Source organism: Mixophyes fleayi, chromosome 11, assembly GCF_038048845.1.
Source record: "Mixophyes fleayi isolate aMixFle1 chromosome 11, aMixFle1.hap1, whole genome shotgun sequence".
NCBI lineage: Eukaryota > Metazoa > Chordata > Amphibia > Anura > Limnodynastidae > Mixophyes > Mixophyes fleayi.
In genome coordinates this window covers 4,041,990-4,062,139 of record NC_134412.1, presented here as the reverse complement: position 1 = coordinate 4,062,139, position 20,150 = coordinate 4,041,990, and the positions used below count along the sequence as shown (strand labels likewise).

The 20,150-nt window shown below is 37.8% G+C and overlaps 1 protein-coding gene across 4 annotated transcripts in view; it reads right to left on the bottom strand.

Moving 5' to 3' along the window:
* PAX7 (paired box 7) overlaps nt 1-12,052 on the bottom strand; it is a 77,068-nt gene extending 65,016 nt beyond the window's left edge. The window contains exons 1-4 of one of the 4 annotated variants that reach the window (XM_075190710.1): nt 11,559-12,052; nt 9,962-10,197; nt 8,783-8,912; nt 8,429-8,563 (exon numbers count right to left, since the gene is read on the bottom strand). In XM_075190710.1, coding sequence (XP_075046811.1) covers nt 8,429-8,563; nt 8,783-8,912; nt 9,962-10,197; nt 11,559-11,643 — 586 coding nt within the window. In that variant the 5' untranslated portion in view covers nt 11,644-12,052. The remainder of the gene's footprint in view (nt 1-8,428; nt 8,564-8,782; nt 8,913-9,961; nt 10,198-11,558) is intronic. The other 3 variants (XM_075190708.1, XM_075190707.1, XM_075190709.1) reach the window with 3 other exon arrangements.
* Nucleotides 12,053-20,150: the final 8,098 nt, after the last annotated feature.

Sequence of the window (20,150 nt, the reverse complement as noted above, 5' to 3'; positions counted from 1 at the left end):
GGAAAATACCAGTATATTGAAGGACCTCTAATCTCTGTAAACAGGGTAAATACCAGTATATTGATGGACCTCTAATCTCAGTAAACAGGGTAAATACCAGTATATTGATGGACCTCTAATCTCAGTAAACAGGGTAAATACCAGTATATTGGTGGACCTATAATCTCGGTAACAGGGGAAATACCAGTATATTGATGGACCTCTAATCTCAGTAAACAGGGTAAATACCAGTATAATGATGGACCTCTAATCTCAGTAAACAGGGTAAATACCAGTATATTGATGGACCTCTAATCTCAGTAACAGGGTAAATACCAGTATAATGATGGACCCCCAATCACAGTAAACAGGGTAAATACCAGTATATTGATGGACCTCTAATCTCAGTAAACAGGTTAAATACCAGTATATTGAAGGACCCCCAATCACAGTAAACAGGGGAAATACCAGTATATTGATGGACCTCCAATCACAGTAAACAGGGGAAATACCAGTTCATTGATGGACCTCCAATCACAGTAACAGGGTAAATACCAGTATATTGATGGACCTCTAATCTCAGTAAACATGTTAAATACCAGTATATTGATGGACCTCCAATCACAGTAAACAGGGGAAATACCAGTATATTGATGGACCTCCAATCACAGTAACAGGTTAAATACCAGTATATTGATGGACCTCCAATCACAGTAACATGGTAAATACCAGTATATTGATGGACCGCCAATCACAGTAACAGGGTAAATACCAGTATGTTGATGGACCTCCAATCTCAGTAACAGGGTAAATGCCAGTATGTTCAAGGACCTCTAATCTCAGTAACAGGGTAAATACCAGTATATTGTTGGTCCTCCAATCACAGTAACAGGGTAAATACCAGTATGTTGGTGGACCTCTAAACTCAGTAACAGGGTAAATACCAGTATGTTGAAGGACCTCTAATCTCAGTAACAGGGTAAATACCAGTATATTGATGGACCTCTAATCTCAGTAAACAGGGTAAATACCAGTATATTGATGGACCTCTAATCTCAGTAAACAGGTTAAATACCAGTATATTGATGGACCTCTAATCTCAGTAAACAGGTTAAATACCAGTATATTGAAGGACCTCCAATCACAGTAAACAGGGGAAATACCAGTATATTGATGGACCTCCAATCACAGTAAACAGGGGAAATACCAGTACATTGATGGACCTCCAATCACAGTAACAGGGTAAATACCAGTATATTGATGGACCTCTAATCTCAGTAAACAGGTTAAATACCAGTATATTGAAGGACCCCCAATCACAGTAAACAGGGGAAATACCAGTATATTGATGGACCTCCAATCACAGTAAACAGGGGAAATACCAGTTCATTGATGGACCTCCAATCACAGTAACAGGGTAAATACCAGTATATTGATGGACCTCTAATCTCAGTAAACATGTTAAATACCAGTATATTGATGGACCTCCAATCACAGTAAACAGGGGAAATACCAGTATATTGATGGACCTCCAATCACAGTAACAGGTTAAATACCAGTATATTGATGGACCTCCAATCACAGTAACATGGTAAATACCAGTATATTGATGGACCGCCAATCACAGTAACAGGGTAAATACCAGTATGTTGATGGACCTCCAATCTCAGTAACAGGGTAAATGCCAGTATGTTGAAGGACCTCTAATCTCAGTAACAGGGTAAATACCAGTATATTGATGGACCTCTAATCTCAGTAAACAGGGTAAATACCAGTATATTGATGGACCTTTAATCTCAATAAACAGGATAAATACCATTATATTGATGGACCTCTAATCTCAGTAAACAGGGGAAATACCAGTATATTGATGGACCTCCAATCACAGTAAACAGGGTAAATACCAGTATGTTGAAGGACCTCTAATCTCTAACAGGGTAAATACCAGTATATTGATGGACCTCTAATCTCAGTAAACAGGGTAAATACCAGTATATTGATGGACCTCTAATCTCAGTAAACAGGGGAAATACCCGTATATTGATGGACCTCTAATCTCAGTAAACAGGGGAAATACCAGTATATTGAAGGACCTCTAATCTCAGTAACAGGGTAAATACCAGTATATTGATGGACCTCTAATCTCAGTAAACAGGGGAAATACCAGTATATTGATGGACCTCCAATCACAGTAAACAGGGTAAATACCAGTATGTTGAAGGACCTCTAATCTCAGTAACAGGGTAAATACCAGTATATTGATGGACCTCTAATCTCAGTAAACAGGGTAAATACCAGTATATTGATGGACCTCTAATCTCAGTAAACAGGGGAAATACCCGTATATTGATGGACCTCTAAACTCAGTAAACAGGGGAAATACCAGTATATTGATGGACCTCTAATCTCAGTAACAGGGGAAATACCAGTATATTGATGGACCTCTAATCTCAGTAAACAGTGTAAATACCAGTATATTGATGGACCTCTAATCTCAGTAACAGGGGAAAGACCAGTATATTGATGGACCTCCAATCACAGTAACAGTGTAAATACCAGTATATTGATGGACCTCTAATCTCAGTAAACATGTTAAATACCAGTATATTGATGGACCTCCAATCACAGTAAACAGGGGAAATACCAGTATATTGATGGACCTCCAATCACAGTAACAGGGTAAATACCAGTATATTGATGGACCTCCAATCACAGTAACATGGTAAATACCAGTATATTGATGGACCGCCAATCACAGTAACAGGGTAAATACCAGTATGTTGATGGACCTCCAATCTCAGTAACAGGGTAAATACCAGTATGTTGAAGGACCTCTAATCTCAGTAACAGGGTAAATACCAGTATATTGATGGTCCTCCAATCACAGTAACAGGGTAAATACCAGTATGTTGGTGGACCTCTAAACTCAGTAACAGGGTAAATACCAGTATATTGGTGGACCTCTAATCTCAGTAACAGGGGAAATACCAGTATAATGATGGACCTCTAATCTCAGTAAACAGGGTAAATACCAGTATATTGGTGGACCTCTAATCTCAGTAACGGGAAATACCAGTATAATGATGGACCTCTAATCTCAGTAAACAGGGTAAATACCAGTATATTGATGGACCTTTAATCTCAGTAAACAGGGTAAATACCATTATATTGATGGACCTCTAATCTCAGTAAACAGGGGAAATACCCGTATATTGATGGACCTCTAATCTCAGTAAACAGGGGAAATACCAGTATATTGAAGGACCTCTAATCTCAGTAACAGGGTAAATACCAGTATATTGATGGTCCTCTAATCTCAGTAACAGGGGAAATACCAGTATATTGATGGACCTCTAATCTCGGTAACAGGGGAAATACCAGTATATTGATGGACCTCTAATCTCGGTAACGGGAAATACCAGTATAATGATGGACCTCTAATCTCAGTAAACAGGGTAAATACCAGTATATTGATGGACCTTTAATCTCAGTAAACAGGGTAAATACCATTATATTGATGGACCTCTAATCTCAGTAAACAGGGGAAATACCAGTATATTGATGGACCTCCAATCACAGTAAACAGGGTAAATACCAGTATGTTGAAGGACCTCTAATCTCAGTAACAGGGTAAATACCAGTATATTGATGGACCTCTAATCTCAGTAAACAGGGTAAATACCAGTATATTGATGGACCTCTAATCTCAGTAAACAGGGGAAATACCCGTATATTGATGGACCTCTAATCTCAGTAAACAGGGGAAATACCAGTATATTGAAGGACATCTAATCTCAGTAACAGGGTAAATACCAGTATATTGATGGTCCTCTAATCTCAGTAACAGGGGAAATACCAGTATATTGATGGACCTCTAATCTCGGTAACAGGGGAAATACCAGTATATTGATGAACCTCTAATCTCAGTAACAGGGGAAATACCAGTATATTGATGGACCTCCAATCACAGTAAACAGGGTAAATACCAGTATATTAATGGACCTCTAATCTCAGTAACAGGGGAAATACCAGTATATTGAAGGACCTCCAATCTCAGCAACAGGGTAAATACCAGTATATTGATGGACCTCTAACCACAGTAACAGGGTAAATACCAGTATAATGATGGACCTCTAACCACAGTAACAGGGTAAATACCAGTATAATGATGGACCTCTAACCACAGTAACAAGGTAAATACCAGTATAATGATGGACCTCTAACGACAGTAACAGGGTAAATAATAGTATGTTTATTTACCTATTCTCTGACATAGTAAACAGGGTAATTACAAGTGTATTGATCTCTAATCACAGTACATAGGAATTTAATGCCAGTATATTGATAGACCTTTATTTGCTATAAACAATGTGATTAAATACATATTGATAGGTCTCTAATCACAGGAAATAGGATAAACAGGGTAAATAGCAGTATATTCAATGTTCTCTAATCACAGAAAGCTGGATAAATACCAGCATATTTGTGAACCACTAATAAGAGTAATAGGGTAATTATTGTATGTTGATCTACCTATAGTCAGTCATAGAAAACAGGGTGATTACCAGTATATAAATCTCTAATCACAGTAAACAGTTTAAATAATTTGCATTGGTCCCCAACCACAGTAAACAGGGTAATACCAGTATATTGATGGGTCTTTATTTGCAGTAAACAGTGTGATTAACTATACATTGATCGATCTCTAATCACTGTAAATAGGATAACAGGATAAATACCAGTAGGTTGATGGACCTATAGTCAGACATATTTAAATGTAATTAAGGTATAGTAATCTCTAATCACAGTAAACTGGTTAAAAAATGCATTTATGATTCTGTAATGACAGTAAATAATAGTATATAGTAGTATTGTTGTGGGGCTATATAGTCAGACAGTTTCAATCGATCGGGTAGATTCTGAAGGGACTGTGATACTTTTATTATATGCAAGAGTTTCTACATGGTAAAGTTACACAGCAAAGGTAAACATACTTACAGCTCTTACTAGGATGCAGGTACCCCGGGTTTAAGGGCTAATCTACAAGGAAGTGTGTGTAAGAGGCCGATAAATTCTGTCAGCAATTAGCAATGATAAATCAGGGCGTCTGCGCTAGAGGGAGATGTGGGCGACTCACAGCTCTTGGCCCCGGGCGAGCTATAGTGAGCTGTTTAAAGATGAAAGTGCAGAAATAAAGACTCAATTTAATCTGCCTTAAAACCCTTCAACTTAACGTTTGTGTTTGAAACCCGGAGAGTGAGCAGTGATGGGGTGAAAATAGGAATCTTACCATGCCCCGGAGCAATTACACCGCTCTCCAACATCGCTCCCTATTCAACACGCAGCGATTTCATTACGTGCTAATAAGACTGGAATTATTCAACGCTGCAACAAGCGGCTATCCTGTTTTTGTTTTTATCCGTTTCCATTTAGTGTTCAATTCTAAAGAATTCGTTTTTATAGTGCCCGAATTCGTTTTTACACTGTCCAGATAGTATGTGTATGTGTGTATATATATATATATATATATATATATATATATATATATATATAATATATGTATAGAATACGGCTGCGAAATATTAACGAACATTCCTGAGAAACCAAAGCAGTTTACAAATCGCTAGATTGGATGTGTTCAATTGCAAATATTATACATGTTGGTCTATAAATTTGTGTGACACAAGCTACGATAAAAAAGATCATGCAAAACATATGTGATGGGCAAAAAATGTCGTTAAAAAGAATTCTAGAAAAGCTACCCAAAATGTATGTGAACACACTCGTTTGTAATTAATATATATATATATATATATATATATATATATATATATATATGTGTGTGTGTGTGTGTGTGTGTTATATATTAGACACAACAAACAATATATTTTCCTGGCCAACATTAACCCTTATGAACTAAACTATCCACTTGACAAGAAAATGACTCCCAGCAGGAGGGGAGGCACTGAGCTACTCTTAGGGATGTGAAAAGAAGTGATTTATTCAGCATTGAGCATGACATATATCCAATACCTCACTCAGCAAAGCGCAGAGAGCGGCCGCAGCGCTAAGTCTTCACATATAAATAAAAATGTCTATTAGTGAAAGGACATAAACAGCGAGGAAAGAGAAGTGTCACACAATAGGCCTGTTTCTAAATGAACAATCGCAATTTTCAAATGAGTGGAAACAGTTTTCAATCGTAAGTTGATTCTCTCCCAACAGACGGTGCTATAATATTACAAAACTGGCGAACAGCGGGAGCCCGGAATAACTTAGCCCCATTCTCCCTGGTCTCAGCCTTTTGTGCAAAACTTCTCTCCTCCTCGCAAGTTTTTCAATGAGAATGGGACACTCAGCACCCCCCTACATCTCGCTTTATTTTAGGGGGTGGGTTTTTCTTTTGTGGCTAGGAATCTTTTCCTTCTGATGCTTCAATAGACTGCAGCCTTTTGTAAGCCAAGTTCATCTTCAAGTTTGAGATAAAAGGGGGTCGTTTGGCAGAGGAACTGCCATTGTGCCCGCACTCAGACTTAGACAAATGTTTGATTAGGTCATTGGGATCGTTTTGCTGGCCTTAAACGCACGTTAAAGCTCGGCGAGCACCTGGATCTGCGACGTTTACATAGTCACGAATGCGGATTAACAGGTTCACAGGTTAAATATAAAGTAATTCACCCGATTTAGGCATTATATATATATATATATATATATATATATATATATCTATATATATCTATATAGATATATATAGATATATATACAAACGTAGATAGATAGATATAGATATATATACAAACGTAGATATATATATATATATATATATATATATATATATAAATATATATATATATATATATATATATATACACACACACACAAGGTATACCTGTTTAAATAATAATTACAAATAAGTGAAATTACAATTTCGAGGTTACTATGTAAGAATGTTTTGTTAAAAACTTTTGAAATGAAGATTTATGAAAAGTACAAATCTAAACACCGATTATAACAAAGAACAATCTGACCGCTTAAATTTCCTGAAAGGTTGCAAAACAAACTTTATACTTATTTGCAGTGCCATATTATTATTATTATTATTATTATTATTATTATTATTATGTATAGTTCACACACCGTTTATGTTATCCATTAAATTATTATTAAATCATTTTTAATTTGTGACATGCGAAGTGTATGTTGTATTTTTACTGTGTATTTTTAATCGCGATATCTGACTGTCACATACACTTTATCCCCATGCTGTCACTCTTCTACTACATCAGCCTGTCTCTTATGATCACCATCTCTTAAGCAGATTTTGAAGACGTCACTATAACTAGATCAACAGATCCCACATTACTAATTGCCATTGATTGCTCAAATCGGGCAACTGTCAAGCGAGCTTTCAAGGGACCATTTATAAAGCCGAAAATCTGTTTAACAAATTAACGTAGCGACGAGATCCAATACCCCTCCGGTCCTCTATAAATAATTGATCAAGTACTGGATGTCAGACCATTGCCAGGGATGGCGATCTCACACTTATGTCTCATTAACTGGGACCTCTGCCTGATGCTTTACCAATAGTCCAATCAGTCAGCTCAGTATAGAAAACCATCAGCAACTGGGAACATTCCTCCAGAAACATAGACAATGTATAACACGGATCACAAGAAGCAGTACTGGCCCATAAAGAAGTTGCACTAAAATGAAATCATTGTGGAACCGGATTTTTATTAAATCACTGATGAGATCAGTATTAACAGAAGTTGTGGTCTTCTAAACATTTCGTACATTGATACATTCATTCGGACTCATATGTTGACAATTCAGAGACTTCCTGTAACAGAACTTTCAGCACAGTTTCTGATATGTCCTTTGTCTGCCTGCTCTTCAATTTATACCTTCCTTGTTCCCTGCTTTATTCACCCCACCAAATGTATCTCTTTCTATCTCTTCCCTCATTAGTGTCTTTCTACACCTCCCCCCGTTTATCTTTCGTTCCCCCTCACTCGCTATCTTTTTTGAAACTCTATTTCAGCCCAAGAATCGTATCTCTATCACTTTACACTCTGAACCCAAGTTATCATACTGCATTATAACTGCACATATCATTGCTCTGCATTATAACTGCACGTTACTGCTCTGCATTATAACTGCACGTTATTGCTCTGCATTATAACTGCACATATCATTGCTCTGCATTATAACTGCATGTTACAGCTCTGCATTATAACTGCACATATCATTGCTCTGCATTATAACTGCATGTTACAGCTCTGCATTACAACTGCACTTATCATTGCTCTGCATTATAACTGCACGTTACAGCTCTGCATTATAACTGCACATATCATTGCTCTGCATTATAACTGCACGTTATTGCTCTGCATCATAATTGCACATTTTTTTAATTTACACGTTTATCCCATTGTACTGCGCCTACCTTTGTCGCCCAGGATGCCATCGATGCTATGCTTGGTTTTCTTATCTCCATCTTCTTCTTTCTTGTCACAATCGTCATCTTCCTCTTTTTTCCCGAACTTGATTCTTAGGACACGGCTAATCGAACTCACTAAACCTCAGAAATGGAAAGAGACGGGAGGGGATATAAATTGGGTGACAAAGTGCAGCCTGGTCCCAACAATGACAGAGGGTCACGTTATACCATTTATCACACAGGTACTACACAATACACATCAATGTCTTAATATTTATAACCACCAAGGGGTACTAGAGTGTCAGCTCTGTCAGCAAAGTGACATTGTGCCAGATAGACGATTTCCAGCCCTGCGCTCACCTGAGGGGACAGAGCTCCGGTCACAGTGTCCGTCCTTCAGCAGCCGGTCCCGTATTTCCCAGCTGAACATCCCGGGGTTCTCCCGCTTGTACTCCTCGATCTTCTTCTCCACGTCGGGAGTGGCTACCTGCTTTAATAGTTACATAAGGCCGGAGCACGTCAGTATGGAGATGAATAGCTGTCCTAAAAATATGCCGATATGTACTGCAGTTATAGTATATAATATATATATTTAATACCCTGCCCTACATTTATACCTGTTCTGCAAACCTATTAATATTTATTTTCCTGGTTTATATATATATATATATATATATATATATATATATATATATACACACACACAGAAGTAAGGCTGTACCTGTAAAAAGTCCGGTAGAGCCAACACCGAATATTCAGTCCTTGACACAACTGTAGTTATCATCAGACAGGCGTTCATCCCGAGACGCGGTGCAGTGTCCACAGATAAAACCTCTTCTAGCAGTGTATTTATTTTACCTTTTACTATTTATTGTACTTATATATAAATGTGTAATATATATATACACATATTATAGTTACATGCTTGTATTGATTTCTACCTGTTCTATATTTGTAAATATGTATGTTCCATATATCTATGTTAATGTTATAATTTATCTTATATATGTCTGCTTGTTACATGTGTGTGGCACACAGTGTGCATATACATATATATATATATATATATATATATATATATATATATATACACACACACATATATAGATCTGTGTGTATCTATATATAACATATATGAGTGTAGACATGTGTATTAGATTTATAACTGTTCTATACTTCTATTAATGTATATTCAATTTACATATATATATATATATATATATATATATATATATATATATATATATAGCAGATTTATAATATATAGATATAATTATTAGGAAACATACTGATATATTTATCGACTAAGATGAATATGTGTTTATTATATTTATGCATTTAATAATTTATATGGATAGTAGAGCTATCGGTTTATCTGTCTGTTCAGGTTTATACCAATCCCAATCTTATATCATATATTTATATATACTATATGTAATAGTATAGCTATATTATATTTATGGATATAGTAATACAGTATACTTATACACAGCTGTGCCCTCTCTGTAAAGTAGTTTGCTAGGTTTCTGGGACACTCACCCTGGGCTTGCTGCCCCCAATGGCCCCGGGCCGGATTGAACCCGTTTCCTGGTATCTGCAGAGAATTTTGGACACGCACCCATGGGAGACCCTGAGCTGCCTGGAGATTACGCAGGGTCTGATGCCATGGTGAGCCATCTCTACGATCTTGTGGCGGATATGGTTAGGAAGAGGTCTCCCATTGATGAAGACTCCCCCGAGCTGATTAACTCGACCCTGGCCCAGAGGAGTAGACACTGAGAGGAAGAGAGAACATTACAAAACCAGTCCGCTATCAGGAATAGCTCATTGTTATATGCTGCAAGCTCTGTTCAAAACTATTGTTCAATATAAATACAGTATAATGCAGAGGTCCATCAAAGAGGTACTGGGCCAGATACGTTATTTACAAATAAGTTATACACACAATATTTAATGTTCAACTTTCTGTTTATGATGGATAAATGACACTTAATGCTGTAGAATATAGAATAATTTACACTAGTTAGTAGTACAATAATATAGATAACTAAAAATTTTGGAATACAAATAGAAATAAGACAACTATCCCAAACTAGAATGATACTAATTATTGTCTGCACAGCCAAAGTTATATATTAATAATGCGCAATGTCTATACAATGTTCTGCTTGAGATAGCTCCAATATGTTTAATATTTGGTAGATTAGTACAATTTTACAGCCTCAAAAACCGAAGAAGTCGGATGCATAATTTAAGAGTGGGAGAGGGAGAGGTTGAAAGTGGCGGGGAGTGGGCTGGAAAAAGCAGATATTTGGAGATTTAATGACAATCATGCGCTGCTAATTCAGAGTCACTTGGCTCCTACACTCTGGATATGTGATTACAACGAAGGGCCACTTTACAGGCCCATTGTACATTCAAGTGGCACCAAGAAGCCGTTCTTATTATTCGCAGTCATGTTGTGCAAACATTGGTCTAATCCATTGATCCGTCTCTTTGCCGTCTGTTTTACTTTCATTTGCTACAGAAAAGCACTTGAGTAAATCCCCCCAGCTTGTGTGTTTTGCTGTTTTCGTGGCTTCTTACAGTTTTATTCCCCGCACTTGATCACGGAATGTATGAAACGGGATTTGGAGAAGTGCGTGCGCTCAGAGGCATCAGATGCGTAACGCTATACACACACGCACACACTAAAATATACTCATTGTCGGGGCTATAGCGAACATGACAGCAGCCGAGGCCCCTAATTAGCTTCCAAATTGTGCTAAACAAAATTCAAGTCACTGCTAAAAAGTCGCAATTAATGGACGCTGCATCAAACTTCTCTATTCCAACGTCCGGAATCTGTCCGCACAGGTACATTGTAAAATGATAACGAGTGAAATTTGTGCACAAGTCTCCTTCATTAACAGAAGTGTAACTGGCATTCCTAAGCCCTCTTTCCCATGGCTGGAAAATAATTGTTTTAAGAAGAATAAGGCGGTTATTATAACACATCCCAGATCATATTCACATTAATGGAAAATACTTTTTAAAGTAAAATAATAAACAAAATTATTTTGAAGTGTATGATAAGGAAATGTATTTAAAATATCTTAAAGCATTAATTTGTAGCGTGATGTGGTAGGACACCTACCTTCCAAGGGGAATCCTGTACGGGGGTAATTCTGACCTGGAGCCGGCCGCATCATTCTTGGGACAGTGCCAGGCAGGGCAGCCATTCACTGGAGGTCAGAAGAAGATACTTTGTGTAAAGCCAGGAAAGTAGAAAGTCTTTGAAACAGCTGCAAAGCTGCGCTTCGCCTTGTGCAGACCCCAGGTCGGTCAAGTTAAAAATAAAGTTATTAAAATGCACAAACAAAACTGTGCTAAAAATGACTTTAGAAACTTGGATAAGCTGAAGGTGCGAGGGAGGACTGCAGGCTGAAGAAGTTGGTGTTCAGACAATAGAGGGGAACTGGATAGTGGTGCAGGACGTATAATGGTTTCTATGCCTTCTCTCTCGGTAGGTGATGGCTTTGGGGGAACAAATAGTGTCAGCTGAGAGCTTTGCAAGTTGTTAAAGTGGCCAACTTTGGCGTACTGTGTAGGAGGAGAGTCTGTGATCAGTGATAGGCTCTTTTCTGGTTCTTTTATTCATGAAGAGGGATGGGGCAATGGCATAGGCTGGTGGACCAATAGCAGACAGAATGCACAATGCACAGACTGGGAGGTTTTTCATTACTCTACTCGCTTTCAGTGAGAAAAAAAAATACACTTTTTTTTCTTACTGTTTCTTAAAATGCGCCTTAGAGGGTACGGAGATAATTAGAGACGGGAGGGGACAGATAGAATGACAGACAGGAGGGGATAGACAGAAAAAATGAGATGCAGGATTGGATGTATAGAGTGAATGTGAATGGATAGAATGAGAGACAGGAGGGGACAGATACATGAGGGAACGAAAAGAATAAGAGACACGATGGGAAAGAATAAGGAGAGACAGAAAGGGATGATGAGAATGAATGATTGAATGGTAGAGGGACAGTTATAGAATGAATGACAGGAGTGGATAGATAGAATGAATGACAGGAGGGGATAGAATGAACGACAAGAGTAGATAGATAGAATGAATGACACGATGGGATTGAATGAATGACAGGAGGGGATAGACTGTCAGGAGGGGATAGATAGAATGAAAGACTGGAGTGGATATATAGAATGAAAGACTGGAGTGAATAAATAGAATGAATGACAGGAGGGGATAGAATGAAAGACAGGAGTGGATAGATAGAATGAATGACACGATGGGATTGAATGAATGACAGGAGGGGATAGACTGTCAGGAGTGGATAGATAGAATGAAAGACTGGAGTGGATAGATATAATGAAAGACAGGAGGGTTTAGATAGAATGAATGACAGGAGGATATAGATAGAATGAATTACAGGAGGAGATAGAATGAATGACAGGAGGAGATAGATAGAATGAATGACAGGAGGAGATAGATAGAATGAATGACAGGAGGAGATAGATAAAATGAATGACAGGAGGAGATAGATAGAATGAATGACAGGAGGAGATAGATAGAATGAATTACAGGAGGAGATAGAATGAATAACAGGAGAAGATAGAATGAAAGACAGGAAGTGGATAGATAGAATGAAAGATAGGAGGGTTTAGATAGAATGAATGACAGGAGGATATAGATAGAATGAATGACAGGAGGAGATAGATAGAATGAATGACAGGAGGAGATAGATAGAATGAATTACAGGAGGAGATAGAATGAATGACAGGAGGAGATAGATAGAATGAATTACAGGAGGAGATATAATGAATGACAGGAGGAGATAGATAGAATAAAAGACAGGAGCTGATAGAATGAATTACAGTAGGGGATAGAATGAAAGACAGGAGGGGAGATAAAATGGAAGACAGGAGCTGATAGATGCGATCAAAGACAGGAGGAGTTAAATGGAATGAAAGACAAAAGGGGGTAGATTGACGAAAAGACAGGGGTGGATAGATGGAACGAAAAAGAGGAGGGGAGATGGAATGAAAGACAGGAGGGGGATATATTAAATGAAAAACAGGAATGAAGGGGATGGATTGAATGAGAGTCCGGAGAGGATGGATAGATTGAGTGCCAGAAAGGAATGAATAGAATCAGACATAAGGGGTTGGATATAATGAGAATCGGGGGTGGATATAATAAAATACATAATGGGGTTGGTTAGACTGAGAGATAGGAGAGAATAGACATTATATATAAATGGAAGGATAAATGAGAAATATGAGTAGATGGAAAGAATGTGAGTCAGGAGGGGACAAAAAGAATGAAAGACATGCGAATAGATGGAATGAGTGGATGGAGAGAATTTAAGACAAGAGGATAGAAGGAATGAAAGATAAGGGGATTAATAGACAGGAGTGGATGAAAAAAATGAGAGAAGAGTGAATGGATAGAGTGATAGACAGGTGGGTATAGAGAGAATGAGAGGCAAAGTGAATGGAAAGAATGAGAGACAGAAGAGGATAGAAAGAATGACAGCTAGAAGCACTGTCATGGTGTCTTGTAAATAATAGTGACGTTTTATCAATGTGGAAGGCCTGAGATTCACTGATATAACCCAAAAAATATAATATGGTCTCCAGTCTCATTTACGTTTTCTTGTACTTATTCAATGTTATTTCCTGATTTATAGAACTTAAATTTAACCCATTCGGATTTTACATTATGTCGTTTTCATACCTTTGCTTCATTAAAATTGTCACTAAATGACTTTTATGCATCCGATGAACGTCCTGCTAGCTAGCTGGCTCTCAGTAATCCTGACAGGCTGCTGCCCATGTCATTCTATGTCATATGGGAGCAATGCTGCGATGTGCCAGGTGTGGGCACTGAAAGCCCAGCGGATAATGGTTCTGTCGGGACATTGGCTCATTCTGGAGGGTGCAACAGAAATCCCTCACAGCGGGGAATGACGCCAAACATACAATCAATGTTTTCATATGTAAAATGGGGTTTTCTTTCTATCCTATCCTGAATTTCTATATAGTGTCAACTTCAAGACAGAGGGTCGCAGCACCCCCGAATCACGTGTTCACTCTCAGCTCACTGCCCAGACAGAGAAGGAGAATTAGATGGATACATAGCAATGACATATATAAATAGATAGATATGAGATCGATATTAATGATATAAATATATATTAGATGGATTTTAATTAGATAGATATTAATTGTGTAAATAGATATTAATTATATAAATATATATTAATGATATAGATATATATTATATAGTGATTACATTTTTATAACGATGTGTAAATAATAATTACAGTAGTAGTTTGCACACTCTCATAGAGTACCTTAAAGGATATTGGTGCTAGGACCAGAGAGGATTTCATTTGGGAAGTGAATGTAACCCAAGGATCCTGGATCTGGCTGCTTATATCCAGAAAATATTATGTTATAACAAGTCACTTCCAAGGTGCTATTGGGTTACTGTGGGATGAAAAACACATTAGCGTCTCTCACCATGACCAGCGGAATTTGTAAGAAATGTGTCCAAATATTTCACACAATCACGATGTACACAGTGCACCAGATTAACCACGATATGTCTAATTGTCTTGGTGGCAAATTGTTTCATGTATTACAGTAACATTTGACAATTATAGGTGTATGCCTACATAGTGCTAATTTAATGCAGAATAAAATGCCTTGATCAAATAAGTGTGTTTGTATTAGTAATAAGCACACACGAAGTTCTCACTGATCCCCATTAATCTCAAAGACCAAAGAGGCAGCCTGATCCTTGTGCTGGCGTGTTAATGAGCCCTTTCTGTAATTTTGGTATTATATTGTGGCAGAATGGACTTGTCATCTCTCCGGGAACTCTTTGCAGCTACAACAGGCGTGCAGCGATGTCCTGGTGGAGAGCAATTACACAAATCATTTTTCCAACAATTAAAGAGTGTGGAGGGGTGAAATGGCGATTTCACATATAGATGTGGGTTACCTGGGAGGAGCGGGGCTAACCCTCTGCCTGCCAGGATACAGATCTGGTCACATCTCCGCGATTTCTCAGGTAAGTCTCTGGTTATTTATTCGTACGGGGCAATTCATATATTAGGAAAAATCAGTTTATCCAAGCGTGGCGATCAGAACTTTTTTTCGAAGCTCAAGTAAAGTTTCAAAGAGTTTTAAAAAAAATCTAAATAATTAATTATAGAGTATTTTTCCGAATATAATTTTACTTGGATAAACAAAAATACAAACATAGCAATAATGTTATTCTTATTATTTGGATTCCGATTGTTATTGTTATTATTATTATTATTATTATTATTTGCATTTATATTATTTTGGTTACCATTGCTATTATTATTACTAAATAAATAATTATATTTATTATTACTTAGAATTTTTACTGTAATGTTTTGCGCACAATTATTGCTATAATTACTATAAATGTACTGAGATAAAATAATGTTAATAAGTAACAATAATAATGCAGGAAACAATGCAATTTAGCGTCTTGTCGGATCTAGTGGGGCTGAGATAATTGATTGAACCATTTTGAAAGATTGTTACAGCAGCAGACACGTTACATACATGTCTTGAGACCCCACTTTGCGCCGATCTACCTGGTGGCTAGCAGATAATAGTAAAACTAATAATAATGGCTGATGATAAATACAGCGCTGATGTACTAAAAGCAGCGAGACAGAATATATTATCTGTATGGCAGCATAGTGGACAGGTGAGAGAGGTAGATAAATCTATATATGTCTCCGTCCTGTGACATTACACCAGTGACTGCGCCATGAGCTCTGGCACTCTCATCATGCCAGCAGTCCAGTTAGAGTTGCTGGTAATTTGTGTGTAATGTGAATTAATTTATGTTCACAGGAACGCTCCCCAGGGACAGCAGGCACTAAACAATCATAAAAATAAACCCCTGTGTCTCTCAGTCCTGCCAGAGAACCCGGACAAAGGGGCAGAAGTGTCCCCTTATAGATCTGCTGTTTCAGGGGTCTACCGAGATCAGCTCTGCTCTGCTGGCTGTGCTTTCATTTCACGAAGTGCTGCATTAATAGGATGTAAGCTGCACCCTGCAACAATGACCTTATCAAAGCAGGACATCTGAAGAATGACAAACCATAATTATAATAGCAGCGCGATTCGTCCTGCGCATTCTCCCAGAGCCACCAACTGCACAGCCCTGGTGCAGCTCAGCAGCCTCCACTCCAGCCTCCCTCTTTGTAAAGGAGATTAGATACTTGCTAAGAGGCTGTTTATAGTTGTATGGAATGAACGCGGTCTAATTAGGATCAATCTGATTGAAATGACAAAATCTGGAGATTATCGCTCTGAAATTGTTCTCAATACTGCGAACTTTGGGACTGGTGACAATTCTTTTTCTATTGACCAACATTATAATACGACCCACATTTTATCAGAGTGCCACGAACTTGTTTGGTCAACCTGTTTCTCTCCAGCTGTTGTGGAACTACAAGTCTCAGCACGACGGAGAGCCACGTATTGCCTTTACTGCCATGAAGTGCCCACCCTGTGCAGTTATTTTACATCTTTAAGGACAAGACAACCCATGCATTTAATATACTAGTCAGTAAATAAAGTCATATCTTATATTTCATGATTCAAGATCGTTTCGAGTAGTTATTTGTATTTTGCTCTTTCTATAGATCCGAAGCTATCTGTATTATACCTAAACTTTTGGGAGAATAATTCGTTTTGTAACGTGCCCTCCCTGGGGGTAATGAAGGGAGAGTCTTGGGACACGCTGTTTGCCCCTTGGGCTGGCACAGCTATTTGTACATTCACTTTACAGGTGTAAAATGGGTCTCTTTTATCATAATATAATGACTGTCACTGCATAATTCCATTCTCCGGATTTCAGAGTTCCCTGTGAACCCAATTCTCCAAACCTCTATTAATTCCCTCACCATAAAAAGGAAATCCCCTCAATTCTTCATCTAACAGCTGTTAAAAGGGATCACAAGTAGAACTGAAAGAGATTGCTCGTTCCTTTGCATGCGGCTCTTATAAAATACCAAGAAGATATGGATTACATGCCGTTTAGAATCCATCCACTCTTTACATTTCTGACTTGTTTAAAGCAAGTGTCAAACTGTATTTGTCCAAAAAATAATAAAATAACATTTACACAAGCAACATCTATAGGACTGAACACAACGTGAGTGGATTAGTATATTGAGTGATCTGATTGGATTGGTATAATAACGACGATATCGCTGTGTCAGGCAGCCGACCACGTCTTATCGATTCCCAGAACTGCCACTGGCCGGGAACATTGTGCAGATCGGGGTTGTAGCAGTTTGGAGTCATGAAAGCTACAAGCACACCCGCTGTATACCAATAGTCACAATACCACGCAGGGTAATTAGTCACTGAAATGATGTCGGTATGCACTGGCTTGCTGTAATGTAGTTGATAGTGCTCATTCTTTAGGATGGGGGCAAATATGAAATTAGATGAAAGCAACCTCGCACCCCTCCTGTGTTGGTGAATGGTGCAGTCTGCCTCTGTGTAACTCCACTGTGCTGACAGCTGATTAACTGGTGATGACTGTCAAAAGGTTTCTTTACATAGATTAGAGCAGGCGTTGGGAAGTTGAGCACCAGCCACCCCCTACCCTTTCAGTATTTTAGTAGAGGGGTAGAAATAATACTGGAATAGAGCTTGGTGTTGTCTCTATTGGAGCACAGACCCCTCCCAGCCATAGTTCCAGTTTTGGGCTGGATTTTTCTTGTCCAAATGAGGTTTTTACAGGAGCATCTCAGCCCTGGCTGGACTTGTTGGCACTGGGAGCAATGTTACACAAAGACCTTCTATGGGCAGTAAAAGGAAAGGATCACCAGACATGTTCCCTCCATGCCTGCAAAATAACGGCTTCATTTTCTGTCCCAGGTCCTGATCTGCAATGCCTTACAACAGAACAATGCACATAGTACAGTAGTATGATGGGATCAAATAGTACATGCTATACAATAATAATACTACATGATTCCATCCAGGCTGTCTATTGTTCAGGTAAATTGCTTTGAATGATATATATATATATATATATATATATATATATATATATACAAATTGTGTTTAGATTTCCTTTTCCCAATTAATATGATCATTTCAAGTCAATGTTATTAGATTTCCAGCTGTCTCCCTTATGGTTGAAATCCAGAATTTAACTTGATCAACTTCTATGAAACACTTGTGCTCATTGCCAAGGGTTGTTATAACAAATGATTAAAGGGATGGAGTCTGTAAAAGCCCAGACTGTCTGGGGTCTCCTGCAGACAAGTAAATGTCTTAAAAACAGCTTTAGTAAGTGCTTCATAAGATGGCATAAAGTGAATGACAATGATTTGCTAATCATCCTGCTATCAGTTAGGAGGATATACATTTAAACTGGGTGGAATTCTCACTTTTTCCTTTGTACCATAATTGCTCCTCAGTGGCTATATATTTACTGTAGTATTTCTGTAACACACAGCAATACAAATTATCTGTAAGGAGCTGTGTGTTGTATATACTGTTCCACATTTATATGCATTATAGCTTTTATATGTGTAGCCTATATTCTAAATGTGATGCTCTCATTTCAATATGTCTGGACAGAAATGAGTCACAAACTGTTCATTACACGTTTAAGGAAATGCAGAGCATATAACACTATAATAAGCCAATGTACAAAGATACATAAATATAATCACTAATGTTATTGCTATTCAACAAACACACCTCTGATTATGGGCTCACTGGCTGATTCCCCAATAGTTGATATGACCCATCAAAATCCAGTTTACAAAGGGTCAGGCCCACTGGAGGTAACACTTAATCTGACCCTAACAATGGGACTTCTTACAGTGCTGGTTCCCATTGCTGAGGTCAGTGTGATATTTACTCATCATTTCCCGTAATGAGCTTGTGAGACTTAATGAAAGCTTAATGCAGGACAGGGCAGAGAGGAGTCATAGACCTAACACATATATACATAGTCACATAGAGGCCATATCCAGATAGCAAATCCAAAATTCAGAAAACTATGTAAATATCTTCCCGTATGTATAGCCCATAGTAATATTACATCCTTCCAGAATGACTGAGGGTTAAACATTACTTTAATGGAAAAATATAACAAAAGTAATTTACCGTGAGTGGTTAAACAGGGGAGCAGCCATTTAGCTATTCAGCCATCATCAATTCACTAGGAACTGGGGATTTCACTGAGGCACGAGGCACTAGGTAACTAATGCCTTAATAATGCCACCAGTTCCTCATAAATCAATAGGCTGCCTTCTTATGAATACTCTTTCCATCCACAATATGGCTGCCTCCTCTGTCAGCATTCTATGAATAGAAGCTTGCAGAATATATGATGAATATATGATTAAATAACACTGAAAGCTGGTGATTACTTCATGTTCAGTTAATTAAACTGAACTTATATACTTTTATCATTGAAAAGTAAGCATACATATACACTGAATTTATATACAATTAGTCACATCCGAATATGCGTACTATTATATAAGCTGCCTTTGTTACATTTCAGAGCAAAGAACTAAACATTGTTGACAGAATTAAAATCATGAAAACAATGTCCTTGTGACTAAATTAAGAAAATAACACATAACTACGGTTCCAGATCCTTATTTCCAGATGAAAATATACTAAATTCCAGGACCCGCGC